The 22,878-nt window shown below is 40.1% G+C and overlaps 1 protein-coding gene across 3 annotated transcripts in view; it reads right to left on the bottom strand.

Annotated features, from left to right (window-relative positions):
* Positions 1–22,878, bottom strand: part of DOCK5 (dedicator of cytokinesis 5) — a 124,339-nt gene that overhangs the window by 9,452 nt on the left and 92,009 nt on the right. For all 3 annotated transcript variants that reach the window (XM_026714901.2, XM_087938874.1, XM_087938875.1), the window contains exons 35-47: positions 21,618–21,774; positions 20,160–20,200; positions 19,978–20,068; positions 19,223–19,342; positions 17,209–17,298; positions 16,868–16,972; positions 13,533–13,674; positions 12,197–12,278; positions 11,628–11,712; positions 10,627–10,713; positions 8,733–8,909; positions 2,551–2,634; positions 61–198 (exon numbers count right to left, since the gene is read on the bottom strand). In XM_026714901.2, the coding sequence (XP_026570686.2) occupies positions 61–198; positions 2,551–2,634; positions 8,733–8,909; positions 10,627–10,713; positions 11,628–11,712; positions 12,197–12,278; positions 13,533–13,674; positions 16,868–16,972; positions 17,209–17,298; positions 19,223–19,342; positions 19,978–20,068; positions 20,160–20,200; positions 21,618–21,774 (1,399 nt within the window). The remainder of the gene's footprint in view (positions 1–60; positions 199–2,550; positions 2,635–8,732; positions 8,910–10,626; positions 10,714–11,627; positions 11,713–12,196; positions 12,279–13,532; positions 13,675–16,867; positions 16,973–17,208; positions 17,299–19,222; positions 19,343–19,977; positions 20,069–20,159; positions 20,201–21,617; positions 21,775–22,878) is intronic.

Here is a 22,878-nt window from a genome sequence, read left to right as displayed (position 1 = left end):
TTGTCCTTGCTACAATGATCTCATTCCTATGGCTTTTCATAAGCAACGCTCAGTTTATACCAGGGTGATCACACCGTAGAGTTTCTCCACTTTCTCCCTCAGCTCCTTGAAGCAAGAGGTCAGCCTGTCATGAAGAGGCTTCAATTGCTCGGTCAGTTTCTTTCCATGGATTCTAATCCCCTCAGCCAGCAAAGGCATCTGCAAGAGGTAAGCCGGATCAGAAGGTTAAGGAAGTACAGAGGCAGACAGTTCATATCTTAGCACTTGACTGCTTCAAAACTCATTGAATTCAATATTCAGCACATTTTGAAGCAAAAATCCTGCCCTGGGACTCATCTTTCTCCTAGGAATCAACACACAAGGAAGAACTTGCTGATGTCAATTGCCTTGTGACTCGCTATTTCTTCTGGCCAAAATAGCAGGTCACATGATAAATTATGTGATTTTTCTCACTACTCATTGGTTTTAGTATTCAGCACATCTTCTGGAACAAATTGCCAATGTGTACTGAAGTACCAGTGCAGTTTCAAATATAATTTGGAAAACAAGAAGGCTCATCTTGGATATTTCTTGGCTAAGCTTACCAATGAGGCCAAGCCAGGCTTAGACATAGCTAGATTCATGCTCATTTGGGTAAACTTAAATCAACTGGAGTCCTTGGTGCTCTCTGAGCTTGGTTGTTTTACTGCAGACATTTCATTACCCAACTAGGTAATTTCATCAGTGCTGGGAGTGGGGTCTGCTCTCTGTTTACATACAAGTGGCTTGTCTTGTTAATTCTGATGGGAGTGTTCTTTTATCTCACCTTTCCTTCAGATCAAGTGAATTTATCTAGCGCTCTTCTTCCATGTTTTCTCCTATATTTTCATGGTTGAAGATGCGCTTGAATCCCAATGCCTTTTCAACTCTTTTTTTGTCACAATCCTGATCTATGGTTTCATGCTTTGTTTGTTTATTTGCATCCTGGTTGGGAGCTATGTTTAACTGAGGAGTTATGTTTAACCATCAGCAAGATAAAATGTGTTCTAAATAAATATCAATGAAGCATAATTGGGTAAGTTCACACAACATGAGAAGCTCTAGACCATGGCTTATGCCTGGTTTGCAAGTTATAAATCAAACCGCAACAAACTTCACTGGGGCTTAATGTGATATGAATCAAATCTCTGATTTAGCCTGTTGGTCAGCAACTGACTGTGGGCGTCTTCATGGTTTTTTTTTTCCTAAGTGAAAAGGTTAGGCATGTTGGACTTGACTAGCACTTTAACCACAAATCACCAAGACATATTAGACTGAGAATAAAAGAAGAATTCCAGTCAAAGACAATGCCAAACCACTTTGTATCACTGATAGCCATAGCACTTAGCAATAGCACTTAGACTTATATAGCGCTTCACAGTGATTTACAGCCCTAAGTGGTTTACAGCGTCAACACATTGTCTCCAACAATCTGGGTCCTCATTTTACCCTCCTTGGAGGGATGGAAGGCTGAGTCAACTTTGGGTCAGTGAGAATCGAACTGCCAAATTGCAATCAGCAGAAGTAGCCTGCAGTTCTGCATTCTACCCACTGAGCCACCATGGCTCTGATAACATGGACATGATTATATAATCCCTATCATGAATCAAACATCTGGAATGTTTACTTTTATCTTGCTTCCTATGTTTCTAAGTTAATGCTGATAGTTATTAGTATTGTGTAAAACTTTGGCTTTAAGGGCAAAAAAAGGTGCTTCAAGGGTCCATGAAGGTGTGAATGTAGCATCTGTCTGCAACTCCTTCAACTCAGCTGGATTGCATAATTCTGAAAAAAAATCATTTGGTTTAAGACGTTGCACACAAGAGATACGTGCATGCCCCTATTTATTTCAAAACACCTTTGGTCTATGAATTTGAAGCACTGGGTTGTTCTATTAGTCAGAACTTAAATATTCTGCATGCAGAGCTCATGCTTTTTCACCAAGCATTATTTTTATATCTTAATAAGATTGCCTTCAAATGATTTCCTTAGCACTTTTGTGATTATTTCTAGTTTAACGAATAAATTATGTCAAATATGCCAAGAAACAATGCCTTTCTATAGCTTATGTTGCACTTCTATGCTTAGTTGTTATGCTTTGGGAAGCATTTTAGTGTTGTGTGCATGTGTGCCTCTGAATCATTATTGGCTCCATGACTGATTAATCCCTGCAGTTTTCTTGACAAAATTTTGGAAGTAGTTTGTCATTGCTTCTTTCCTAGGGCTGAGAGAAACTGACTGGCCCAAGGTAATCCAGCTGGTTTCGTGTCTACAATGGGACTAGAACTCACAGTCTCCTGGTTTCTAGCCTGCTGCCTTAACCATTGCACCCAACTACTAATGTTTTTTTTATGGGCAGTACAAGTTGCTTGTCATCTTGCTAACATGAAGCTACAATAAGGTAGAATCCTGGCCAGGTGAAATCCCAACATCTGTAAGATGCCACTTCAGAAAAAGTTACACCACGATGACAATATTACTTCTGCAAAACAGCCTATGGACATATTTCCACATCTGCATTCCTATAGGTACCTGTAGGGCAATTAGTTGTTTGAGTAATTCAATCTTTTCTTGATCTTCAGGACGCCTCTGAACATATTTCTCAGTAAAAAAGGCCTGCAGGGATGAAATGAAAAAAGAATACAGGCTAAATGTTTGATCCTATAATGAAGAGAACCAAATCAAGCTGTATGGACGGCAAGAAAAACATATTGAAGATTATTTTTATATACAATAACTTCAGCAAGATAAGTCAATGCTCAGAGGTGAAAAAGTTTAACATATCCTCAATAAGGAATGACTGGTGAAGAGATGAATGAATGAACTTCAGAGATGGCTAAATTGACTTTCTTAATTAGGAAAAAGATGATAAATTATCACTGATTGGAAGGCACACGCCCCCCTTCTCCTTTTTTCATGAACTAGAACAAAATGCAGTTAACATTTGTGGTGAAAAATAAATAATACAAAGAGTGAGAGGTTTTTTTTGTAACCATAGTGTAAGAAATAACTTTGTAATACTTGTATTTGCTGCAAAGAAAATTGGAAGCTTCTTTCTATTTTTTTTTCTGCTTTTCTTTCCTACTCCCTTTTTCTGTCTTCTGTTTTCTTTATTCAGTATCAGTGTCTTAGTTTTTATCTTCTTCTTAAAACTTTCAATTTTACAGAGAGAGGAAGAGGGAGAGGGAGGGAGGGAGGGAGAGAATGAATAGTCTCTGCCTATGAAGATTGAAAATTTTCCATCTCTAGAAGTTTTTAAGAAGCAGATTGACAGCTGTCTTTCAGGGATAATTTATCTGGTTTTCCAGCAGTAAATTGGATTAGATTATTCCTATTGTCCTCTCCAACTTCATAATGACTCTACAAAAACTTCATACTATGAATAAACCTGTTTTTAAATAAGGAAGCTAAAGGCACAGGATAGAATCTTATGTGTTTTTATTTTAATGCTATGCAAAATCTCACCACATTCTTTAAACTCTGATTTCTGAGGATAAGCAGAAAGGGCTAGCTAGCTTCCTAAGAATGAGTGAATAATGGTTCTTAGCCCTTGAAAAGTTTCAATCCTTGCACATAAATATCACAGTTTTGTTTTAATTGCTTTGTGCTTGGTCCCCTAAGTTCTTTCAGGAACTATGGGATGATATACTATTTTGGGGCTTCCGACATCCCTAATCCATACCACAATACTCTGAACTTAACAGTTCTCTCCAGAAACAAGACATAAAGGATAAAGAGTACTAATTGCAGCCTGTCTGACTTCTTGGTAGAAGGATGAGTTTTAAATGGAAACGAAGAGTCAGCCACAGCATAATATAGCTGAAAAACCCAAAGAAAACATTATATACAAACATTCCACACTTTCCATGTAAACAACACATTTCTTATTTTTTTATTCGAAATGCTTACTATTTTCTTTCAATGCATGAATTTCTGTTTCTGGAATTTTTTGAACACCATCATAATGAATGTCATGTTATCTTTTTTTTTAAACAAAACAAAACAACCACTTGCTCCTTGGAAATGCTGTGGATCCAGGCCGGAATCACACAGCAACTATTCATAGTCTTCCAGATTCGTCTCTACTGAAAAGAAGCACGGTAGTTTGAGGGGTGGAATCAGAGGTGGGATTCAATTTTTTTATTATTATCGGGTCTGTGGGCATGGCCAGATGGGTGTGGCCATGTGACTGGGTGGGCGTGGCTTTTTTGCAGCACCTGCCCTGGTTTTGTGGGCCTTCTGGGCCTCAGGCAAAGCCTCCTGGGGAGGTGCGTTTTTGCTCCCAGAAGTATTGATATCCATGATATCAATCATTCCGAGACATATTCTCTCCAATGGATTCCCTGGGGCTCAGGAAGGAAAAAAACGGAGCAGGGGGAGACATGCAGCACCCCCTGTGCTCCATTTTGGGGCCTCCTGGGCCTCAGGGAAGCCTCCCGGGCAAAGCAGTAAGACAGTGAGGGGAATCCTGGCACAGCTGATCATAGGAACAGCTGATCAGCGGGAGGGGGAAAAAAAGAAATACTTTAAGGAGTGATTGGGCAGGGAAGAATGCAATCAGTGATGTTGGGTATGCACGTGATGTTGCGCATGCGCGATAAGGACTGACTGGGCAGGGAGAGGGGAGGGGTGACCAAGTTGGGAGCATGGCCAGCCAGAAGTTACTACTGGTTTGGAGCCCCATGCCAAATCCTTGCTACCAGTTCGCATGAACTGGTGCGAACCGGCTAAATACCACTTCTGGGTGCAATGCTGGACAGGAGGTTAATGAACCAACAGTTGAGACTTGAGACTTATGTGGGGCAGGGTTGAGTTCTCATCCTTCACTCCAACTCCTGCCGGGGACACGAAGGAGCCCCAACTGGTCCTCAGTGCTTCTGACATGAGTGCAGCATCTCTACTGAAACCTACAGGGACATATCCAGAATCGCACAATATTGAATGGAAGAAAAAAGAAAAAAGGACAGTATCCTTTGACTAAGATGAATTAGGCTTAGTCCCACAATTCAGCTTAGAAGTTGCCTTCCTAATCTAACTTAAGATCACAGAGAGGCTGAGAAAAGGAGCAAGATGAATAGATGTGAGAAAAACACAAAGTTCGGCAAATAAATCACAAACTTAATGTATCCTTGGTCAGATCTAACATGGCAGAAACACCCTTTTATATCAACTGATGAGCAGCCAAAGCAACTTGGCTCACCAAAGCCAATTTCCATAATGTTATTAAAGAAACAAATAATACTTGGGCTTAGAGTGGCAGAAATAGGAGCAGAATTGATTCTCAAAGGCAGGTATGGGGAATGTGCAGCTTTACAAATGTTGCAGAATTACAATACTAGCTTTCCTATAATCTTTAATTGTAAGGAGATGACCAGCCGAGGGGGGAACGCTGCTTAATGGTAGCTGTTACTCAGCAATTTTTTCAGCCTCCTCTTCCGGTGTGTACGAAGTGAAAGCTTGAATTCCTTTCTTAACTCCTGCTAATTTCCCTTGGCTGTTAGTAGTTCAGATTCTTATAGAGAGCTTAAGCTTGCAACAAATCTTTATACTCATTTGAACTGCCTGAATCTCCTCATTTCCCCGATGCTTGACATTAATCCTAGAAATTCAAGCAGGGTCTCCTGCTAGAGCAGAGGGCTGGACTAGAAGAGTGGTCACCAACCAGTGGGCTGGGGACCACTGGTGGTCCATGAGAAAATTTTGGTGGTCCGTACAGAAATGTCTCCCCAAAGCACTCCCCCCAAAGCAATTAATCCAGGCTGCATGGGAACACAAGGCTGCACTTGCCCACATGGCCTCCCCATCCCCTGGCCACCACCCTTTGGCCGAGCACAAACCTTACCTTCAGTAGAGCCAAGCTGGAACTGGAAGGTAAGGCCAACAGTGGGGGAGGGAAATCTGCCCTGGGGTGGCTTGCTGACATTGGTGGGAAAGTCGGTCCCATATTCCAGAGCTGCAGTAGTCACAGGACTGGCCCTTTGGTCATCCTGGAGCAGTTACTCCTCCAGCCAGGCCTGCCATGGACTGGAGGAGCTGCTCCGGGATGACCAAACAGCCAGTTCTGTGACTATTGCAGCTCTGGAATATGGGACCTATTTTCCCACCAACGTCAGCAAGCAACCATCAATCAAAATTCATATTAGTGGTCCGCAGGATTTGAAATTATGAGTTTGGTGGTCCCTGAAGTCCAAAAGGTTGGCGACCCCTGGACTCGAAAACCTCCAAGGTCCCTTCCAACTCCGTTATTTTTTCCCCGTTGATGGGCATACTGGGGATAATTTAAGAACATCTGGAAGATCTCATCTTCTCCAGTCCTACTCAGAGGTATACAACAGTACAGGATAATATATAAGCAAGTACATATACAGGACAATATATAAGCAGAAAACTAAACTGTGAAGCTGTTCACTTCTTTAAAAATAAATAAGTAAAACCCTGACTAGCAGGGGAGAAGGTATTGTGGCAACAGGATAAAACCCACAAAATTCCATCAGCTAGAATCCGAAGTGCCGAGCCTTGTCAGAAAACCATATACCCAAACAAGGGAGGCCAAATGATTTGTGCAGGACATTGATTTCTGGTTTTTAATGTGAAAGAAAGATTTAGATTATTATTATTAAGTACCCACAAAAGCCCAACTCCCTACCCCAGCTGAGTCAGGGAGAGGAAAAAGTGAGCAAAAAAACCCAGGCTGATAGCTTTCAGATGTGGCAACCCCATTTGGAAGGCGTGGCCGCTTTTCCATTTTTGCAAATCTAACTTTACCACTGAAAATAGAGAAGCGGGAGCTCAAAATATTTCCTTGGCTGAAAATGGATCCTTCCTCAATGCCGCAATTGGACCCTTTGCTGGCTGCCTGTATCACAAAGCTTTCCACTCTAATGGTACCCACTGTGCATCAAAGTGATAGTAATCTGTCCTAGCTAGAAGTAAGCCCTGCTCATGGGTGATAATAGGGAGACCCAAACATTAAGATGTTTCACTCGTCCTAATTTCCAGATGTGCACAGGGGTTTGCAATGATCTTTACACCTCTAGCCCAAAATCCTGTTTTCCGGAAGCACATTGGGTTGAGTGCATTGCCGCACTATCTATAACTGAAATCCTAAGGAGCAAAAGAACTTTGATCCTGGATAGGTTGGTGATGTAATATGTGTACAGGTAGTCCTTGTCCTAAAACCACAGTTGGCATCAGAATTTCCATTGCTAAACAATGGAACAATAGCAGCGGTTAAATGAATAGTGACCTTTGCTGTCATGATTGTTAAATGACTGCTGTTATTAAGTGAATCACATGGTCATTAAGCAAATTTGGTTTCCAGCTGGGAAAGTTGCAAATGGTGATCACATGACTCTGAGACACAGCAACTGTTATAATTTTGACCCTGTGATCATGGGAATGGTGTGATGGTCATAAGTGTGAGGACCAGTTGTAAGGCGCCTTTTTCAGTGCCACCATAACTTCAAATACTTGCTAAATGAATGGTTGTAAGTTGAGGATGAGGTGGATATCATAATGTGCATCACTGAAAAGTATCTGGAAGCTTAGGATGGGTGTAAAATGCAGGATTTCTTATTCCTCCCCCAAATACATTATGTACATTAAAAGATTGCCATTTCTATTGTGGGTAGATAATCCGCAATAGATTATCACCAGGGGTGGGATTTTACCAGTTCGCACCTATTCGCTAGAACTGGTTGTTAACATTCTAAGCAGTTTGGAGAACCGGATGTTAGAAGAAATTAATGGCCTAATCCTGTAAGGAAGGCAAGAAGGAAACATTCTGGTGTTGCTTACAGAAACTGCCTCTCCGTTAACCCTTATTACATTCTTGGCAGGACTAGACTTCCTGTCTCAGGAACTTTCTGGAGTTTTTTTTCCCCTCCTTTGCTGGTACTTTGCTTGTGTGGAGTGACCATTCAAAGTTACAATGGCACTGAAAAAAGTGACTTATGACCATTTTTCACACTTATGACTGTTGTAGCATCCCCACGCTCATGAGAGGCCAGGCGAGGAGATGTGAGTGATATTGAGTTGGCCACACCCAGCTAATAACCAGCATGACCAAGCCAGGCCCACCAACTAAGCCACGCCCACAGAACCTTTTGTTAAAAATTTTGAATCCCACCCCTAATTATCACTATAAGTTCCTTGGGTGAGAAGCAAAACATCTTCAAGGAAAAACAAAGAAAGACCAGTTGCCTTTTGAAAAAGCACCTCTGGGACGCTATCAAAATATATACAATATTTGATGAAATTTCAATAAAGGGGGAAAATGGAGGAGGGGCAGGTTAGACAAGATCTCCTATATCTGTCCTTTTCATTTAGAGTTCATCTTTGCCTGTAGTCTGTACTTTCCTTGTTCCTTTTCATTTTAAATTAAAATTCCAGAACGTCAAGTACTCACTAATTAAGTTTATTAAGTTATTATTATAAGGTCCATAGCTCACCAAAATGAGGTCCATAGCTCACCAAAATGTACCTATTACTACAGAAAAAAATAATGCTTTAATGAATGGAAACCAAATCCTTTGACTTCCACCCTTAAATTTAGTGCCAACTGCTGCAAGGGTTCTTTTCCAAATTCTCTATAGTGCTATTCATGTAGCTAGATTTTAGGACTCTGCCTCCCTGTTTTAGGAAGCTAACACAACTGTCCCATTCCCAAGACAGTTATGTGACCCACAACAGAGAGCAAGGAGATAACCACCAACCTTCTCATAGTTGGTATATCCACCCATTACTGCTGGATCCACAATGCCATTCAAGAGCATGGAGAGGGGATGGACAGGCAGGGCACGGTCCCAAGCATGTTGCTGGACGCAATTACTGATTTTCTCATTTGTCCGCTCCATGGTTTCAATGGCGTTCTCCAAGGGGCTGATCTCCTCCTGGAAACCACCACAAAAATGAGTTACGGTCAAGACTACAATGAAGTAACTGATACTAGGCAATGAACATTTCAACAGAAAACCAACTTTCCCCACTCCATAACCTTCACTGGGCAACGTTCATAATTAGATCCTGGTCGTTCACTCAACCTTGAAAGCAGAGGTGATAGTCAGCCAATTCTGACAGGTTCTGGAGAACTGGTAGCAGAAATGTTGAGTAGTTCGGAGAACCAGCAAATACCACCTCTGACTGGCCCCGCCCCCATCTCTTCTCTGCCTCCCACTGAGTCCCAGCTGATTGACTGGGTCTTCTTTGGTTGCCCCACACAGGAGAACGGAGCTGGAAAGCAGGTTAGTGGGGTGGGGAGGGAATGGGGATTTTGCAGTATCCTTCCCTTGCCACGCCCGCCAAGCCACACCACACCCACCAAGCCATGCCCAAAGAACCGGTAGTAAAAAAAATTGAATACCACCACTACAAGGTCACTTAGGGACTCTACTACCTCAATTTCATAGGAGATACTAACTAAAATCTCATATTTCAAAAAAAGGGGAAACATATTAGTTTTCAAGGTTTGTCTCTTGCATCTGTTGTCCCCTTTTCTTTTCTTTTCTTTTCTTTTCTTTTCAACAGCCAGTTTCAGGAAATAACTTAACAAATTACTCCTAGTTTCACTTTCAAGTATATACATATGAATCAGCTGTTAATTATACAAGACTTAAACTCAGGTTAAGAGGATAGCAGTTTCTGTGCTCAATGTAACAAAACTTTTAAGTCTGCACAAGTTAAGCTACTGCATAGCCAAAGCCCACCGGAGTAACCTTGGGCCAAATAAAACCCTTGAAGGATTGTGATACTATAGAGACATTTAGAGGAAGGACCAAAATAAATGTACATTCAGAGGAAGGACTAAAATAAACTGTAATAAATAAGCAAGCTGTGGCTTGCTCTGTGGGATTGGAAGGCAGCAGCTTCCCATTTCTGAGTTAGAAAATCTCACTTTACTAAATGATATGGATCTGTCCATATAATTGCCAAACTGACATTAAAGTAGGGGGAGTGAGAAAAGGAAAGCCTAGCTTAGCAAACTTTGCAGGTAAATAATGGAATTATTGCAGAGAAAAATAAAGATGGAGACCTTTTCAATTTCATTGTACACATGTTGTGCATTGACAAATGTTTGATTGATTGATTGATTCCTTTAACACAAAAACTCCAGTGCTAAAAGCAAAGTGGGGTTGTGTATCCAACTGCCCTTGAATGCTCGTAAGCATTTCCTCTTGGGCACATAAGAGATATTAAATTTGGGAAAGTTGCAGAGGTGGTATTCAGCAGATTCTGATCACTTCTGGAGAATCAGTAGCGGAATTTTGGAGTAGTTCAGAGAACCGGCAAATCCCACCTCTGACTGGAGATTTTATAGTATCCTTCCCCTGCCACGCCCACCAAGCCATGCCCATAGAACCAGCAGTAAAAAAAAAAATATGAATCCCATCACTGGAAGATTGGTAAGAAATCGAAGGTTCCTTGAACTTGTCTAAGGAGAAGGTGTGGAAGAAAAAAATGTCACAGTAAATCAAGCCTTCTCTAGCCTGTCAATCTCCAGAAATGATGGATTCTTAGCTCCCAAATTAGCTAAAAACTCAAGACATCTAAAGGCTACCAAGTTGGGGAGGCTAAATTAGAGATGGCTAGGAAAGCTTCTCCAGATCTCACCGTAGTGACTTGCTTGACTTCAAACCATTTGAGGATTCCAGGGAAAGAATAGGCTGTTGTGTAGGTGGTACGTTCTATCCACATAGTCTAAGAAGAGAAAACCCCCCAAAAAGGAACAAGACATAAAACATACGTACATATTTTACATACATACATATTTTATATTACACCGATGCAAGGAATGTTCTCTCTTAGCCCTTCCTTAGCAGAATGAAGGGACCAAGAATCAGAAACTCATTTTTCCCCAAATCAATCTAATGCATACATTTGTGTCATGTTAGTCTATGAGTGTCAAACTCGATGTAATGTTTTTTACCTTTGTGGAGCTGGTGTGGGCATGGCCTGCAATTAGATTGCAGATCTCCAGTGCTTTGGAGAATAATTTGACCCCCTCTTCTTTGTGGCAGCCTCTCAAATACTGGAATAGTGCTATCTTGTTGCCTCTAATTCTTCTTTTCTTTCCAAAGTTCTCTGATATTTTTCATTTGAAATAAGAGTTGCTCAAGACCAACTGCTAGTCAGCACAGGCAATATTAACTAAAATTGAAGCTGAACAACTTGGTTTAGTCAAAGAATAAGGGGATCATATTTCCCATATGACTTAAAATAGGACTTTCTCCCTCCCCTCATTCTTCTGAAATTGAAGTTAGAGTGATCGTTATATTCTGGGGGTTAAACTATGTTATTATCTATTCCCCACTCACTTTACTATCATATCACTTAATTTTGTTAAGGTCCCAAAAGATGCAACTCTAGCAACAAAAATAACCCAGACTTGTGTTCCATCCCTAGACAAAGGACTTTGTATGAATAAAGATTTTGTATAACTGTTGATAATTATGTCCTATTGCTTGTTGTGTGTTTTGTACCAAAATGCAATAATTTAAGCCTCCAAAATTGAGGAACCAAAGAATCAAGCTAGACAAGCCAACATATGAAAAGCATGGTGTCACATCATCAAAGGAAAAAGTGACAAGGATGGCAGAGAAGAAATGACTCACTGCAAATTCATTCTCGGGATCTTTTTCTCCTTTCCGGAAAGGCCGTGAGTGTTGGAACTGTTGCACTTCATTGGATCTATAAAAACTAAAGCAGCAGACAAAAACTACTTAAAATCTCAACCAACACCCAAAATCTAAATCTGATATCAGTACTATAACAATCCAGGTTAGTTGATATTGAATGCAGTAGAGCACATGAATGCATGCTAAACAGATACTTCATTCAATTTCCTACATTTCTGTGGTTTGTTCAATTTTGGCTAAATTACTGGATTTTATTCAACAAAAAGGCTAAACTATGGCTTAGTGGCATATAAGAAGCAGGGTATTTAAATGATCTGATATAATGCTCCATCTAAACATTTCAAAATCGTAGTTCCAGATACATCCCTATGAAACAATCAGACTTGTCTGCTACGGTGGGAATAGGTTAATTCATGCCTTCAGCTGTCAAGAATGTAGAAGTCGGTCTGTCTGCATTTTGATCTTTATGGAAACAGGGTAAAGCATCCCTTGGCGAAGTAATTTATTTCTAGATGCAGAGATATAAATTGGGGTTGAATCCTTACTTTAGAATCTGCTCTGGAACAGGTTTATCTTTGTAGCTTGGAGGAAGATTCATGACAGGCTTAACTAAAAAACACTGTATGTCTGTATGTACAAATTAAGGAAAAAAGGAATGAGAAGGTGGACAAGAAGATCCTACAATCCATCCCTCATTAAAAAGAATATTTAAATGGGAGGGGCTACAAGCCCAACAATTGTTTTTCCCTATGAACTAAACGAAGTAAGTTATAATCCTAGCGGTGGCATTCAGACATGTTAAGCTTGATAAATGTCAATTATGGTTAGATTTGGAAGATGTCTTATGGTATTGTGTAAATCCAGGCTAATGGCTAGTTTTTATTTCAGTGTCCTGCAAGAATGCAGAACCTTGGTATCCAGGTTAAGCTTTTTGTGTGAATGCAGCCAAAAGCTAAGTGGATTGGGCAACTGATATGTTGACAATTGTGTTGAATATCTTTATCCAATATGAACACTTCCAGATTTCATTTGGGATAGTTGTAATATCAGGATGGAAAGAGCTAGTGTAGATACTTTATACTGATTATAAAGCAGGACTAAAAGATTGTACTTAGCATATGGTCACCACACTAATCGTGTAAGCAGAAAAGCACTGTGTGCAAGCTTTCCGTGCTATTTCTAATTAAAGAAGAGAAAGACACGTTTCTCTCTTTTTCATAGGTGAAAAGAGAGACATATGCTGAAAATGATACTCCCAAATTATACAGGTAATACTGGGCCAGGTTGAGAAATAAAGCTCTGTTTACAGATGTACCTACAACAAGCCTTACAGTATCAACTTTCCAAGGAATATGAAGGACACCTGAAACAGTCTGGAAATATCAACCAACTTGCAGAATAAACAACCTAAATGACAGCTCGAAGAAATCAATCTTAGGAAAATAGAAAAAGGAGTGGGGAAGTCAGACATTTAAAAAATAAAAATAACCCACAAGTTGTTATATAAAAACCCAACAATGAAATCTATGACATTAATCTGTTTTGAGCGACCGAATAGTAGAAATTGGACTTGTTTTTCAAATTCTCAGAATCTAGCAGGGAACTTTAAAATGAAATCCAAATTGGTTTACAGTTGGATTCCAAGTCTTGCTTTGGATCCAAGCATCCAACCTCTGTCTTTAATGCCTAGTTTATGCTGGACTTCAGGCAAACCATTTGGATCTCAGTGGCAAATAGACCAGATAAATACACTGTGTATAGTCCAGAAGTGAGCCAGGACTGATTCAACCCTCCTATCGTCAACTTTGCCTGTTTTCTATTCTCCATATCAACTTTGTTATCTAAGTTAGCTCCTAAACTCTCTTCCTTTCCAAAAGATACATTGCTTAAGAGAAGCTCTGACATCATCTGTTGGTGGGGCGGTGCTGCTCATTTTCTCAGCATTTGGAAACTGGGTGAGCAGTTTCACAATGAAGTCTTCCCTCCTTTCATATTCCTTTCCACGGTAGATGAACATCTTGTTCTAAAAGAGGCAAGAATTAGATATTAAATTGGGAGAACCACATTCTCAGCATTGGGGGGAATAGGAAAACAGAGCAGGCACCTCAAGCAATGGAGTTTTGTGGATAAAAGAGTTTGATTGGGGTGGCTTGAGTCTAAAACAGAGTCTCAACCAATTATTATCTAAAATTAGGCAGGTCTTGGGTTAAGTTACTAAGCTTGGGGTCTTATTGTTGGAGATGGCTAATGGACTAACTAGGAAGAGGCTGCTTCTGTATTGAACTTGCTTTTCTATTTAATGTATTTAATATTTTTAATATGTTCAATATTTATTTATGATTTTAATTGCAAGAGTCTCAGAGTTGTTTTTTAGATTGAGATGGGCACCATATAAATCTAGTAAATAATAAAATAAAATAAATACTGCTGGATAATCACATGCTGCTTGCAATGTGCAAAAGCTAAAAGGAGAATCACTGAGAAACCGGCTTCACAAACAGTAAACTTTTGTAGTTAGTCCTGGAATGGAATAAACAACAATACAGAAAGGTAAACATATTTTGTACTATACAGGTGAAACTCAAAAAATTAGAATATTGTGCAAAAGTTCATTTATATCAGTAATGCAACTTAAAAGGTGAAACTAAGATATGAGATAGACTCACTACATGCAAAGCAAGATAGTTCAAGCTGTGATTTGTCATAATTGAGATGATTATGGCTTACAGCTCATGAAAGCCCCAAATCCACAATCTCAGAAAATTAGAATATTACATGCAATCAACAAAACAAGGATTGTACATAGAACAATATTGGACCTCTGAAAAGTATAAGCATGTATATGTACTCAGTACTTGATTTGGGCCCCTTTTGCAGCAATTACTGCCTCAATGCGGTGTGGCATGAAAGCTATCAGCCTGTGGCACTGCTGAGGTGTTATGGAAGACCAGGATGCTTCAATAGTGGCCTTCAGCTCTTCTGCATTGTTCGGTCTCATGTCTCTCATCTTTCTCTTGGCAATGCCCCATAGATTCTCTATGGGGTTCAGGTTAGGCGAGTTTGCTCGCCAATCAAGCACAGTAATCCCACAGTCGTTGAACCAGGTTTTGGTGCTTTTGGCAGTGTGGGCAGGTGCCAAGTCCTGCTGGAAAATGAAGTCAGCATCCCCATAAAGTTCATCTGCAGAAGGAAGCATGAAGTGCTCCAAAATCTCCTGGTAGACGGCTGCGTTGACCCTGGACTTAATGAAGCACAGTGGATCAACACCAGCAGATGACATGGCTCCCCAAATCAACACAGACTGTAGAAACTTCACACTGGACTCCAAGCATCTGGCAGTGTGTGCCTCTCCATTCTTCCTCCAGATTCTGGGTCCTTGGTTTCCAAATCAGATGCAAAAGTTGCTCTCATCAGAAAAGAGGACTTTGGGCCACTGAGCAACAGACCAATTCTGTTTTTCTTTAGCCCGGGTAAGACGCTTCTGACGTTGTTTGTTGTTCAGGAGCGGCTTGACAAGAGGAATATGACATTTGAAGCCCATGTCCAGGATCCGTCTGAGTGTGGTGGCTCTTGATGCACTGACTCCAGTGTCAGTCCACTCCTTGTGAAAGTCCCCAACACTTTTGAATGGCCTTTTCCTGACAATCCTCTCCAGGCTGCGGTCATCCCTGCTGCTTGTACAGGTTTTTCTTCCACACTTTTCCCTTCCACATAACTTTCTATTAATGTGCTTTGATACAGCACTTTGGGAACATCCAACTTCTTATGCAATTACCTTTTGGGGCTTTCCCTCCTTATGGAGGGTGTCATTGATGTTTTTCTGCACAACTGTCAGGTCAACAGTCTTTTCCATGATTGTGATTCCTACTGAACCAGACTGAGAGACCATTTAAAGGCTCAGGAACCCTTTGCAGGTGTTATGGCTTAATTAGCTGCTTAGAGTGGGGCACTTTGAGTCTAGAATATTGAACCTTTTCACAATATTCTAATTTTCTGAGATTATGGATTTGGGGTTTTCATGAGCTGTAAGCCATAATCATCTCAATTATGACAAATCATGGCTTGAACTATCTTGCTTTGCATGCAATGAGTCTATCTCATATATTGGTTTCACCTTTTAAGTTGCATTACTGAAATAAATGAACTTTTGCACGATATTCTAATTTTTCGAGTTTCACCTGTACATTCAAACCTAAGACCTTCTCTTTCTTTGCTCAGACAAATAAAGACCTATAAAACCCAAACACAGCTTTGAAGTCCTGCTTATTAGAAGTCTGGAACTCCAGATATTTTAATTGTGGATATAGTGCCAAGATTTTTCCAACTCCATCCTTCCAGGAAGAATGTATTAGGATGTTTGTTACCAATAAGCTAGAATCCCTATCACATTTGGCTAAATATGTTGTGTAAATATGGCCAATATCTTTGCTAAATATCAAGGAAATAATAGAAATTGGTAGATTTTATTTATGAACCAATTTTGTATGGAAATAAAAACAATTCAGGAAGTATAGGCAGTCCTCGACTTACAATCACAATTGAGTCCAAAATTTCTGTTGCTAAGTAACACAGTTGTTAAGTGAGTTTTGCCCTATTTTACAGCCTTTCTTGCCACAGTCGTTAAGTTAATTTCCTCACACAACTCTGGGACATTGCTACTGTCATAAATACATACCAGTTGCCGAACACCTAAATTTTGATCAAGTGACCGTGGGGATGTTCCAGCAATTGTTAAGTGTGAAAGTGTCGTTGTAACTTTGAACAGTCAATAAACAAATGGTTCTAAATCAAGGACTATACTGTTCTAGCATTTCTCTCTGTTTTCAGTCTAGTCTGTATTACTTCTAAGACCATTAAAGAGGGTCATATATAAATTGTACAATACATACATACATTCTGAGAAAGCCACAACAATTTCTCTGTGGCTAACAGGAAAACAACAAGGAGTTTGGATGAACAGTGACAGCAAAACCTGCTGGTACTTGCAGCAACATTTACCTACATGCATTACTAGAAAATGGTATTTCAGTTAACCCTTTATCAGTGGGACAAGGTGCAGCTGGTGTATCTGTGCTGCTTATTTAGGGAAGGTGCTTTGGATTACCGCAAATCAAACATTCTTCTGTTAGTTTGGATTAAAGATGGGAGTTAATCATAATTACAACTTTGTAGGTTACATTCCAGGGTTATTCAGGACCACTACTTAGCATCCTTACCCGAAGAAAGGAAGGAAATCCATGCCCAAAATATCCAACAGCAAAATATTCTGGTTGAGGCCTCATTGCTTTCATAATGTTCTCATAGAAGGTGGCCCGTTTTTTCTGCACGTACATGTTAAAAAGAAAGAAGAGTAGATTGGGCAGTGATTTAAAATTACTATTATTATTATTTTACATTTCTTCACTCTAAACACCCATTTGCACTACAGCTTTCCAAGCTTCTAATTTATTGTTTGTCTCTCAATCAGGAACATAAGAAATGTCTTTGGGACCCATACCATTGACTTTCCTCTTAGTATTCTTCACCCAGTAGACAATTAAAGACTTCCTTTTCTTACCAAGAGATTGCCAAGGCTCTCATAGTCAAAGACTTTGTTCTCGTACATGTCAGCCAATTCTTTGCTTAGCTGGATGGCTTTCTCCCACATCTTCAAGGAGTTAAAAGGAAAAAGAGATAAAACAGATCATTCATTCGTGAAAAGGGATGAATTAAAGCATATTCTGTATGGCTACCCAATACTATTTCTGATCTTCTACTTGTACTTTAATACTGTTTGTGATCTTCTAAGTTGATTCTGGTGGGTTAAACCTTTCCTTCATTATTCCAGTGAGTCTTGCACGTTCCATTTTTGTGTTCCTGGATGGCCATGTACATTTAAACTGAAGCCTTTGTATGGATGGCAAAAATCAGAATAAGTTCTGGAGTTTCATGTTTTCCTAGTCCTTCACATGCATCATAGGTATTCGGTATTTTAAATTATAAAAAAAATTATACTGCTTTATTTCCCCAAATATAAAGAACCTAACCAATGGTAGGATCAGAAAGGCCTTCATGGATTAAAAAGAAAAAGATGAAGGCATGTTAGAGCTGTCTGAAAATCCTAGCTCTTTGGAGAAGGCTCTATGTAGGCACTAAGAGTTAATGATACATATCATATGATGATACATGTAGGCACAACTTGACGATACATATCATTATCAGCAAATAATTGTGAAAACAAATGTGGAATGTGAAAACGAATAATTTTAGAGAAGCTACCCTATTACTTTGAAATGCCAGCAAGACCAAGTTAAATAACACAGGAATCATGTCCATCCCATGTACAGAAGCTAAAAGATATTGGACTAAAATACACACATGGTTGGAAAAGATGATAAAACAACATATAGACTTAAAGCCTTGAGATATTTTTATTGGGGATTTGTGTGAGAACTATAGCAAAGAAATAACATATTTGATTATGCATGTATTAACAGCAGCTAGAATTGTATTTGCTCAAAATTGGAAAAATGAGAAAATTCCGATGGAGGAGGAAGTGATTAAGAAAACATTGGAATGTGCAGAAATGAGTAGATTAACATTAGCAATTAGAGAGCAAGAAGAAAGGGAATATTGTAAGATTTGGGATCTATTCTATGGATGGTTGGAAAATAAAGCAAGAAATTAAATGATAATGATAATGTAACTGTAATAATGATATACTATGTTAGACAATGCTGAATAGGCTATAATATGAATGTAACCCAGTAAGATTTGGGATTTGTTTTTAAGACTAGTTGGAAAATGAAGCAAGAAATTTAATGATACTGTAATAGTGGTACACTATGTTGTATAATGTTGAATAGGTTATAATATGAATATAAATTCAATAAGAAACGTATATAAGCATTATTATGTGCACAAGATATATTGACACACTGGATAACTGAAAGATGGTTTTATTTGTTGTTTTAGTTATAAAAATAAAAAACTTTTTTTTTTTAAAAAAAAGGAATCATGTTCACCCCATCCTTATCAAGGGTGAGGATCAGGAGTGGGATTCTACCAGTTCGGACCAGTTCCATACAACTGGTTGTTATGATTCTCCACAGTTCGGAGAACTGGCAAATCGTGCCCTGCCCATCTTCGCCCACCCCTCCCCCCCACCCAGTCAGTCCTTATTGCACATGAGTGACATTGCACACATGCGCGACGTCACTGACTGCATTCTCTCCAGCCCAGTCACTCCTTAAGGTCAGCTGTGCCGGGTTCCCCCCCTCGATGTCTTACTGCTTTGCCCAGGAGGCTTCCCTGAGGCCCAGGAGGCAAAAAGGGGTGTGGATGGGATGTGGGGAGGGGATACTGGGGGTGCATCCCCCACCTCATTTTTTGCCTTCCTGGGAAGCTTCCTGGGAGCAAAAACACCCCCCCCCCAGTAGGCTTTCCTGAGGCCCAGGAGGCCCCAGAACGGGGGGTGGTGGTGCTGCTAAAAAAAAGCCATGCCCACCCAGTCACATAGCCATGCCCACAGAACTGGTTGTTAAAAAATTTGAATCCCACCCCTGGGGTGAGGATGCCTGTGACAGACTCACTTTGCCTCTGTCGAAGAAGACTATGATTTCTTGGTAAAGCTTCTCCTTGAGTTCCTGTTGTGAATAGACATAATAGCTGTCCCTCTGAAGCAGATGCTGAACACATGGCTGATCAGACCACTGGGATAAAAGAAAGACCAGATCCTGGAATTAAGGACGTCATATTGCAATTTTGCTCTAGCTCTTCTAGAAGAGTATGTTCCATCATGTTAAGGACCTGAAGAAACAAAAAGTGTTCTTCTGGTAGATGAAGAACAGAGTAATCTCTTTATCTCCCAGAGTTAATGCCTTAGTTGCTGTTGACGCTTTGAATATCCATCTCAGCAGCGTGTAAATTATAATTTGAAAACATAATAACAACCTAGACAAGTTGAAGTATTTTTGCTATGTGTTTGGCCAAAGAGGCAAGATTCCACTTGTTTTGGACAGCTTCAATCCTTTGAATCGCTTTTGATCCCATTCTTATTTTGGATTCTCCAGGAGAACTGGAGAAATAAAACAAGATTTTTCCTTTAAAAGAAAATCAATTTTAGTCTACGTTGTTATGCCTAATCTGGTTGTACCTCCTGTGTAGATATAGTCTTAACACACTGTTTCTCAACATTGGCAAGTTTAAGAGGTGTGGATTCAACTCTCAGAATTGGCTGGGGAGTTTTAGCCCACACGTTTTAAACTTGCCAAATGCTGCCTTAACAAAATGCACATTTGATTACTGCAAAGTGGACCTACTCTTCAAGACCCTAACCCACACTTACCTGAAGTAACTCTGCATGAAGCAGGAGTGTGTAAGCTGCCTCAGTATAGCTTTCGGAATCAGTGTGCAAATCTCGGAGCTTATATAAGTACCTAGACAACAACAACATACTGTATGAGAATCAGAAGTGCTATACGATCTTGTAACAGCTTATTCAGAAGACTGAAGATCTACTGATGCTACCTGATGTAAATATCTTCTCTTTTCTTTTCCTTATAAAAATTCTGCAAAAGAAAAAACAAGTTTGGGAATAACCAAATTATTTCAGTAATAGAATGTAAAAAAATGTACAATTTTTGATCCAGTTCAGACATCACCTCAAGCTTGTCAGTTGAGAATCTAAACTAAACTTTTGAGCCTGGATTCAGATAGGCAAGCTACGGATTTTCAAACTGTTGTTGATGTAAATGAAACTGTGCTGATTATTGTTGGCCAACTTAGACACCACTAAATTCTAATTCAGTCTCTATGCCTATGGTTTGATGTGATTCTTGAACTGATTCTACATATAGTTCATACGACACACGACGGAACAGTATTCAACTTGCACTAATGTAACTTTTGGTCCAAATTCCTTGCAAGGATAACACCGTTTTAGGCTAGTTACAAGCTATTGGCCAATTAAACTAATTAATATTGGGAACTGGCATGCAAGGGAACCCTAGGAAAAGGCCATCTTAAGGTTCTTGAGGATGAAAAATGGCAGCAAATGATAATCACATGATTCCATACTGCTTTCAGTGGGGTGTAAGACAAATTGCTTCATATTGCTGGGCCCTAGGATCATTGGTAGAAGTGATTCACTCATCTTCAACTTCCATCTGTAATATGGGAATAACACTGCCTTGCCTTAATGGATTGGTGGTCACATGTCTGTCCAGAGAGCTTACCAAAGTGTCAGGATTCCAAGTAACACCCCCCTGCAATGGAGTCAAAACTCCAAGGCAGGCATGTTCCTCAAAGCATAGATTAAGTAGGCATGTCCCATTGGCACATCTGGGGAAACCTGATTCTAACCCCTCCTTGGATTTTCCCCCCTGTTCAAAGTAAAGTTTTCTTTCCCCTGCCCATGCAATCCGTCCCACGGTCCAATCAGTTCACAGTCCAAGAGTCTCAGGTCCCAATTCCTTGCACCTGGTGGGAAAGTCCTTGGCTCTCAGAGGAAAGAATTTTATTTTGGCTACAACCCCGCCAGCTATCTCTTCCTCCCCGCTCCTATTTCCCCAACTCGACACATCTCCGTTGTGGCAGCCCTGAAGGTGCCTGGGAAAAATGGCTTCAGGGATCACAAAAAGCACTATTCCTGTGAGAGGTGCTGCAGATGTTAATTACAGTGAAACTCACAGCCACGCCAATGTGGTTTTGTGGGCGCAATAGCGGACAATGGACTCATTGGGTGGCTGCATGGAAACCTTTTTTTTTGTAGTATCAGCCCGCAACCTGTATAATGGGAACAAGAGTGACCTGCCTTGGCATGGTAGTGGTGAAAGTGATGATAGGCACTTTGCGAATAAGAAGACATCACGCTAAACCTATATCAGCTCCTGAGCTTCTAATGCAGCAGGTCCAAAGTGGGTCTATGGGTCCAAAGTGGTTTCATAGGAACCAAGATTTTCACCCAGCTCTACATTCTCCCCATACCAGTAAGTTGACGGTGCAACTCATGCGGTTCTCCTTGCTCCCATCATGCATAATCGCTCGGTAATCCAACAGGTTCTCAAGCAGGCTGCTAACCAACAAGGCAAAGACTTCGCCTGAGCTGGACAGGTATTTATGCTTCCGGCAGTGCTCCAGGAGGCTGCAGACATTTCCATTGGTGAGGAATAAAAGAAAAGCAGAGAGATGAATAAAAAGACAAAAAAACAGAGCTCCTGGTTTTAAATAATGGGTTGGATTAGATCTAAGGATGTAGGTAGAGGCAAATATTTCTCTCTCTGGGCACATTGAGAATATATCTGCTGCAAACTCCGCATTAGTGACAGGAAGGGCATCCGGTCAGTAAACACTCAGCTCCATTTAGTTGCCTCGACTCTACCCCGATGCAAGGGATTTATTACGGGGTCATTAAAAGAAGACATTAGATCCAAAGGTGTGTAAGTTAAAAGCTTATAGAGAAGAGAAATATTGTGACCAATCATCTGCATTAACCTTTTGGATATTATTGATTGATTTTTATTTTATTTCCAAACTATTCTTAGTATAAGAGTTCAAAGCAGAAGGTAAGAATACAAGGATGTATGCTTACACAAATACAAATAAACAAACAAATAAAAAATACACAGTGGCCAATCCACGCAAAATGCTTCCCTCAACGAATATAGTGCTAGTCACTGTCTTAGCATGCAGTCAAAAATGGGTCACTCACATGAAACTACAATGTGATTATTTGTACAGATGGTCCTCAAGTTACAGATATTTATTTAGTGACCATTCAGAGTTAAAATGGTGCTGGAGAAAGTGACTCTTGAGCAATCCTTCTCTTACAAGCATGCAGCATCCCTAATGGTCACGGGGTCAAAATTTGGATGCTTAACAATTGGCAATTTATTTATGTTGGTTATAGCACCCTGAAGTCATATGATCACCATCTGTGAACTTCTCAGCCAGCTTCCAACAGGGAAAGTCAATGGGGGAAGCCAGATTTATTTAGTGACCACATGATTCACTTAACAGCTCTGGTGATTTTGCTTAACAACTCTGGCAAAAAAGCTCATAAAATCTGGCACGACTCATTTAATAACTGCCTTGCTTAGCAGTGGAAATTCTCATCCCAATCAAGGATTAGCTGCATTGGCATAGCATGTTTTGTGAACAGACCCATTGTGTTTTGTTAATAAAGCTTAAAGTTTGCTAGCAAACACAGCTAGTAAATATGAAACACTGTGCTAAATTCTGGCTGAGT

The sequence above is a fragment of the Pseudonaja textilis genome, chromosome 9 (assembly GCF_049901715.1).
Source record: "Pseudonaja textilis isolate UNSWEBS1 chromosome 9, rPseTex1.2, whole genome shotgun sequence".
Classification (NCBI taxonomy): domain Eukaryota; kingdom Metazoa; phylum Chordata; class Lepidosauria; order Squamata; family Elapidae; genus Pseudonaja; species Pseudonaja textilis.
Note: the sequence above shows the minus strand (reverse complement) of the source record. Positions and strands in the feature narration are given on the sequence as shown.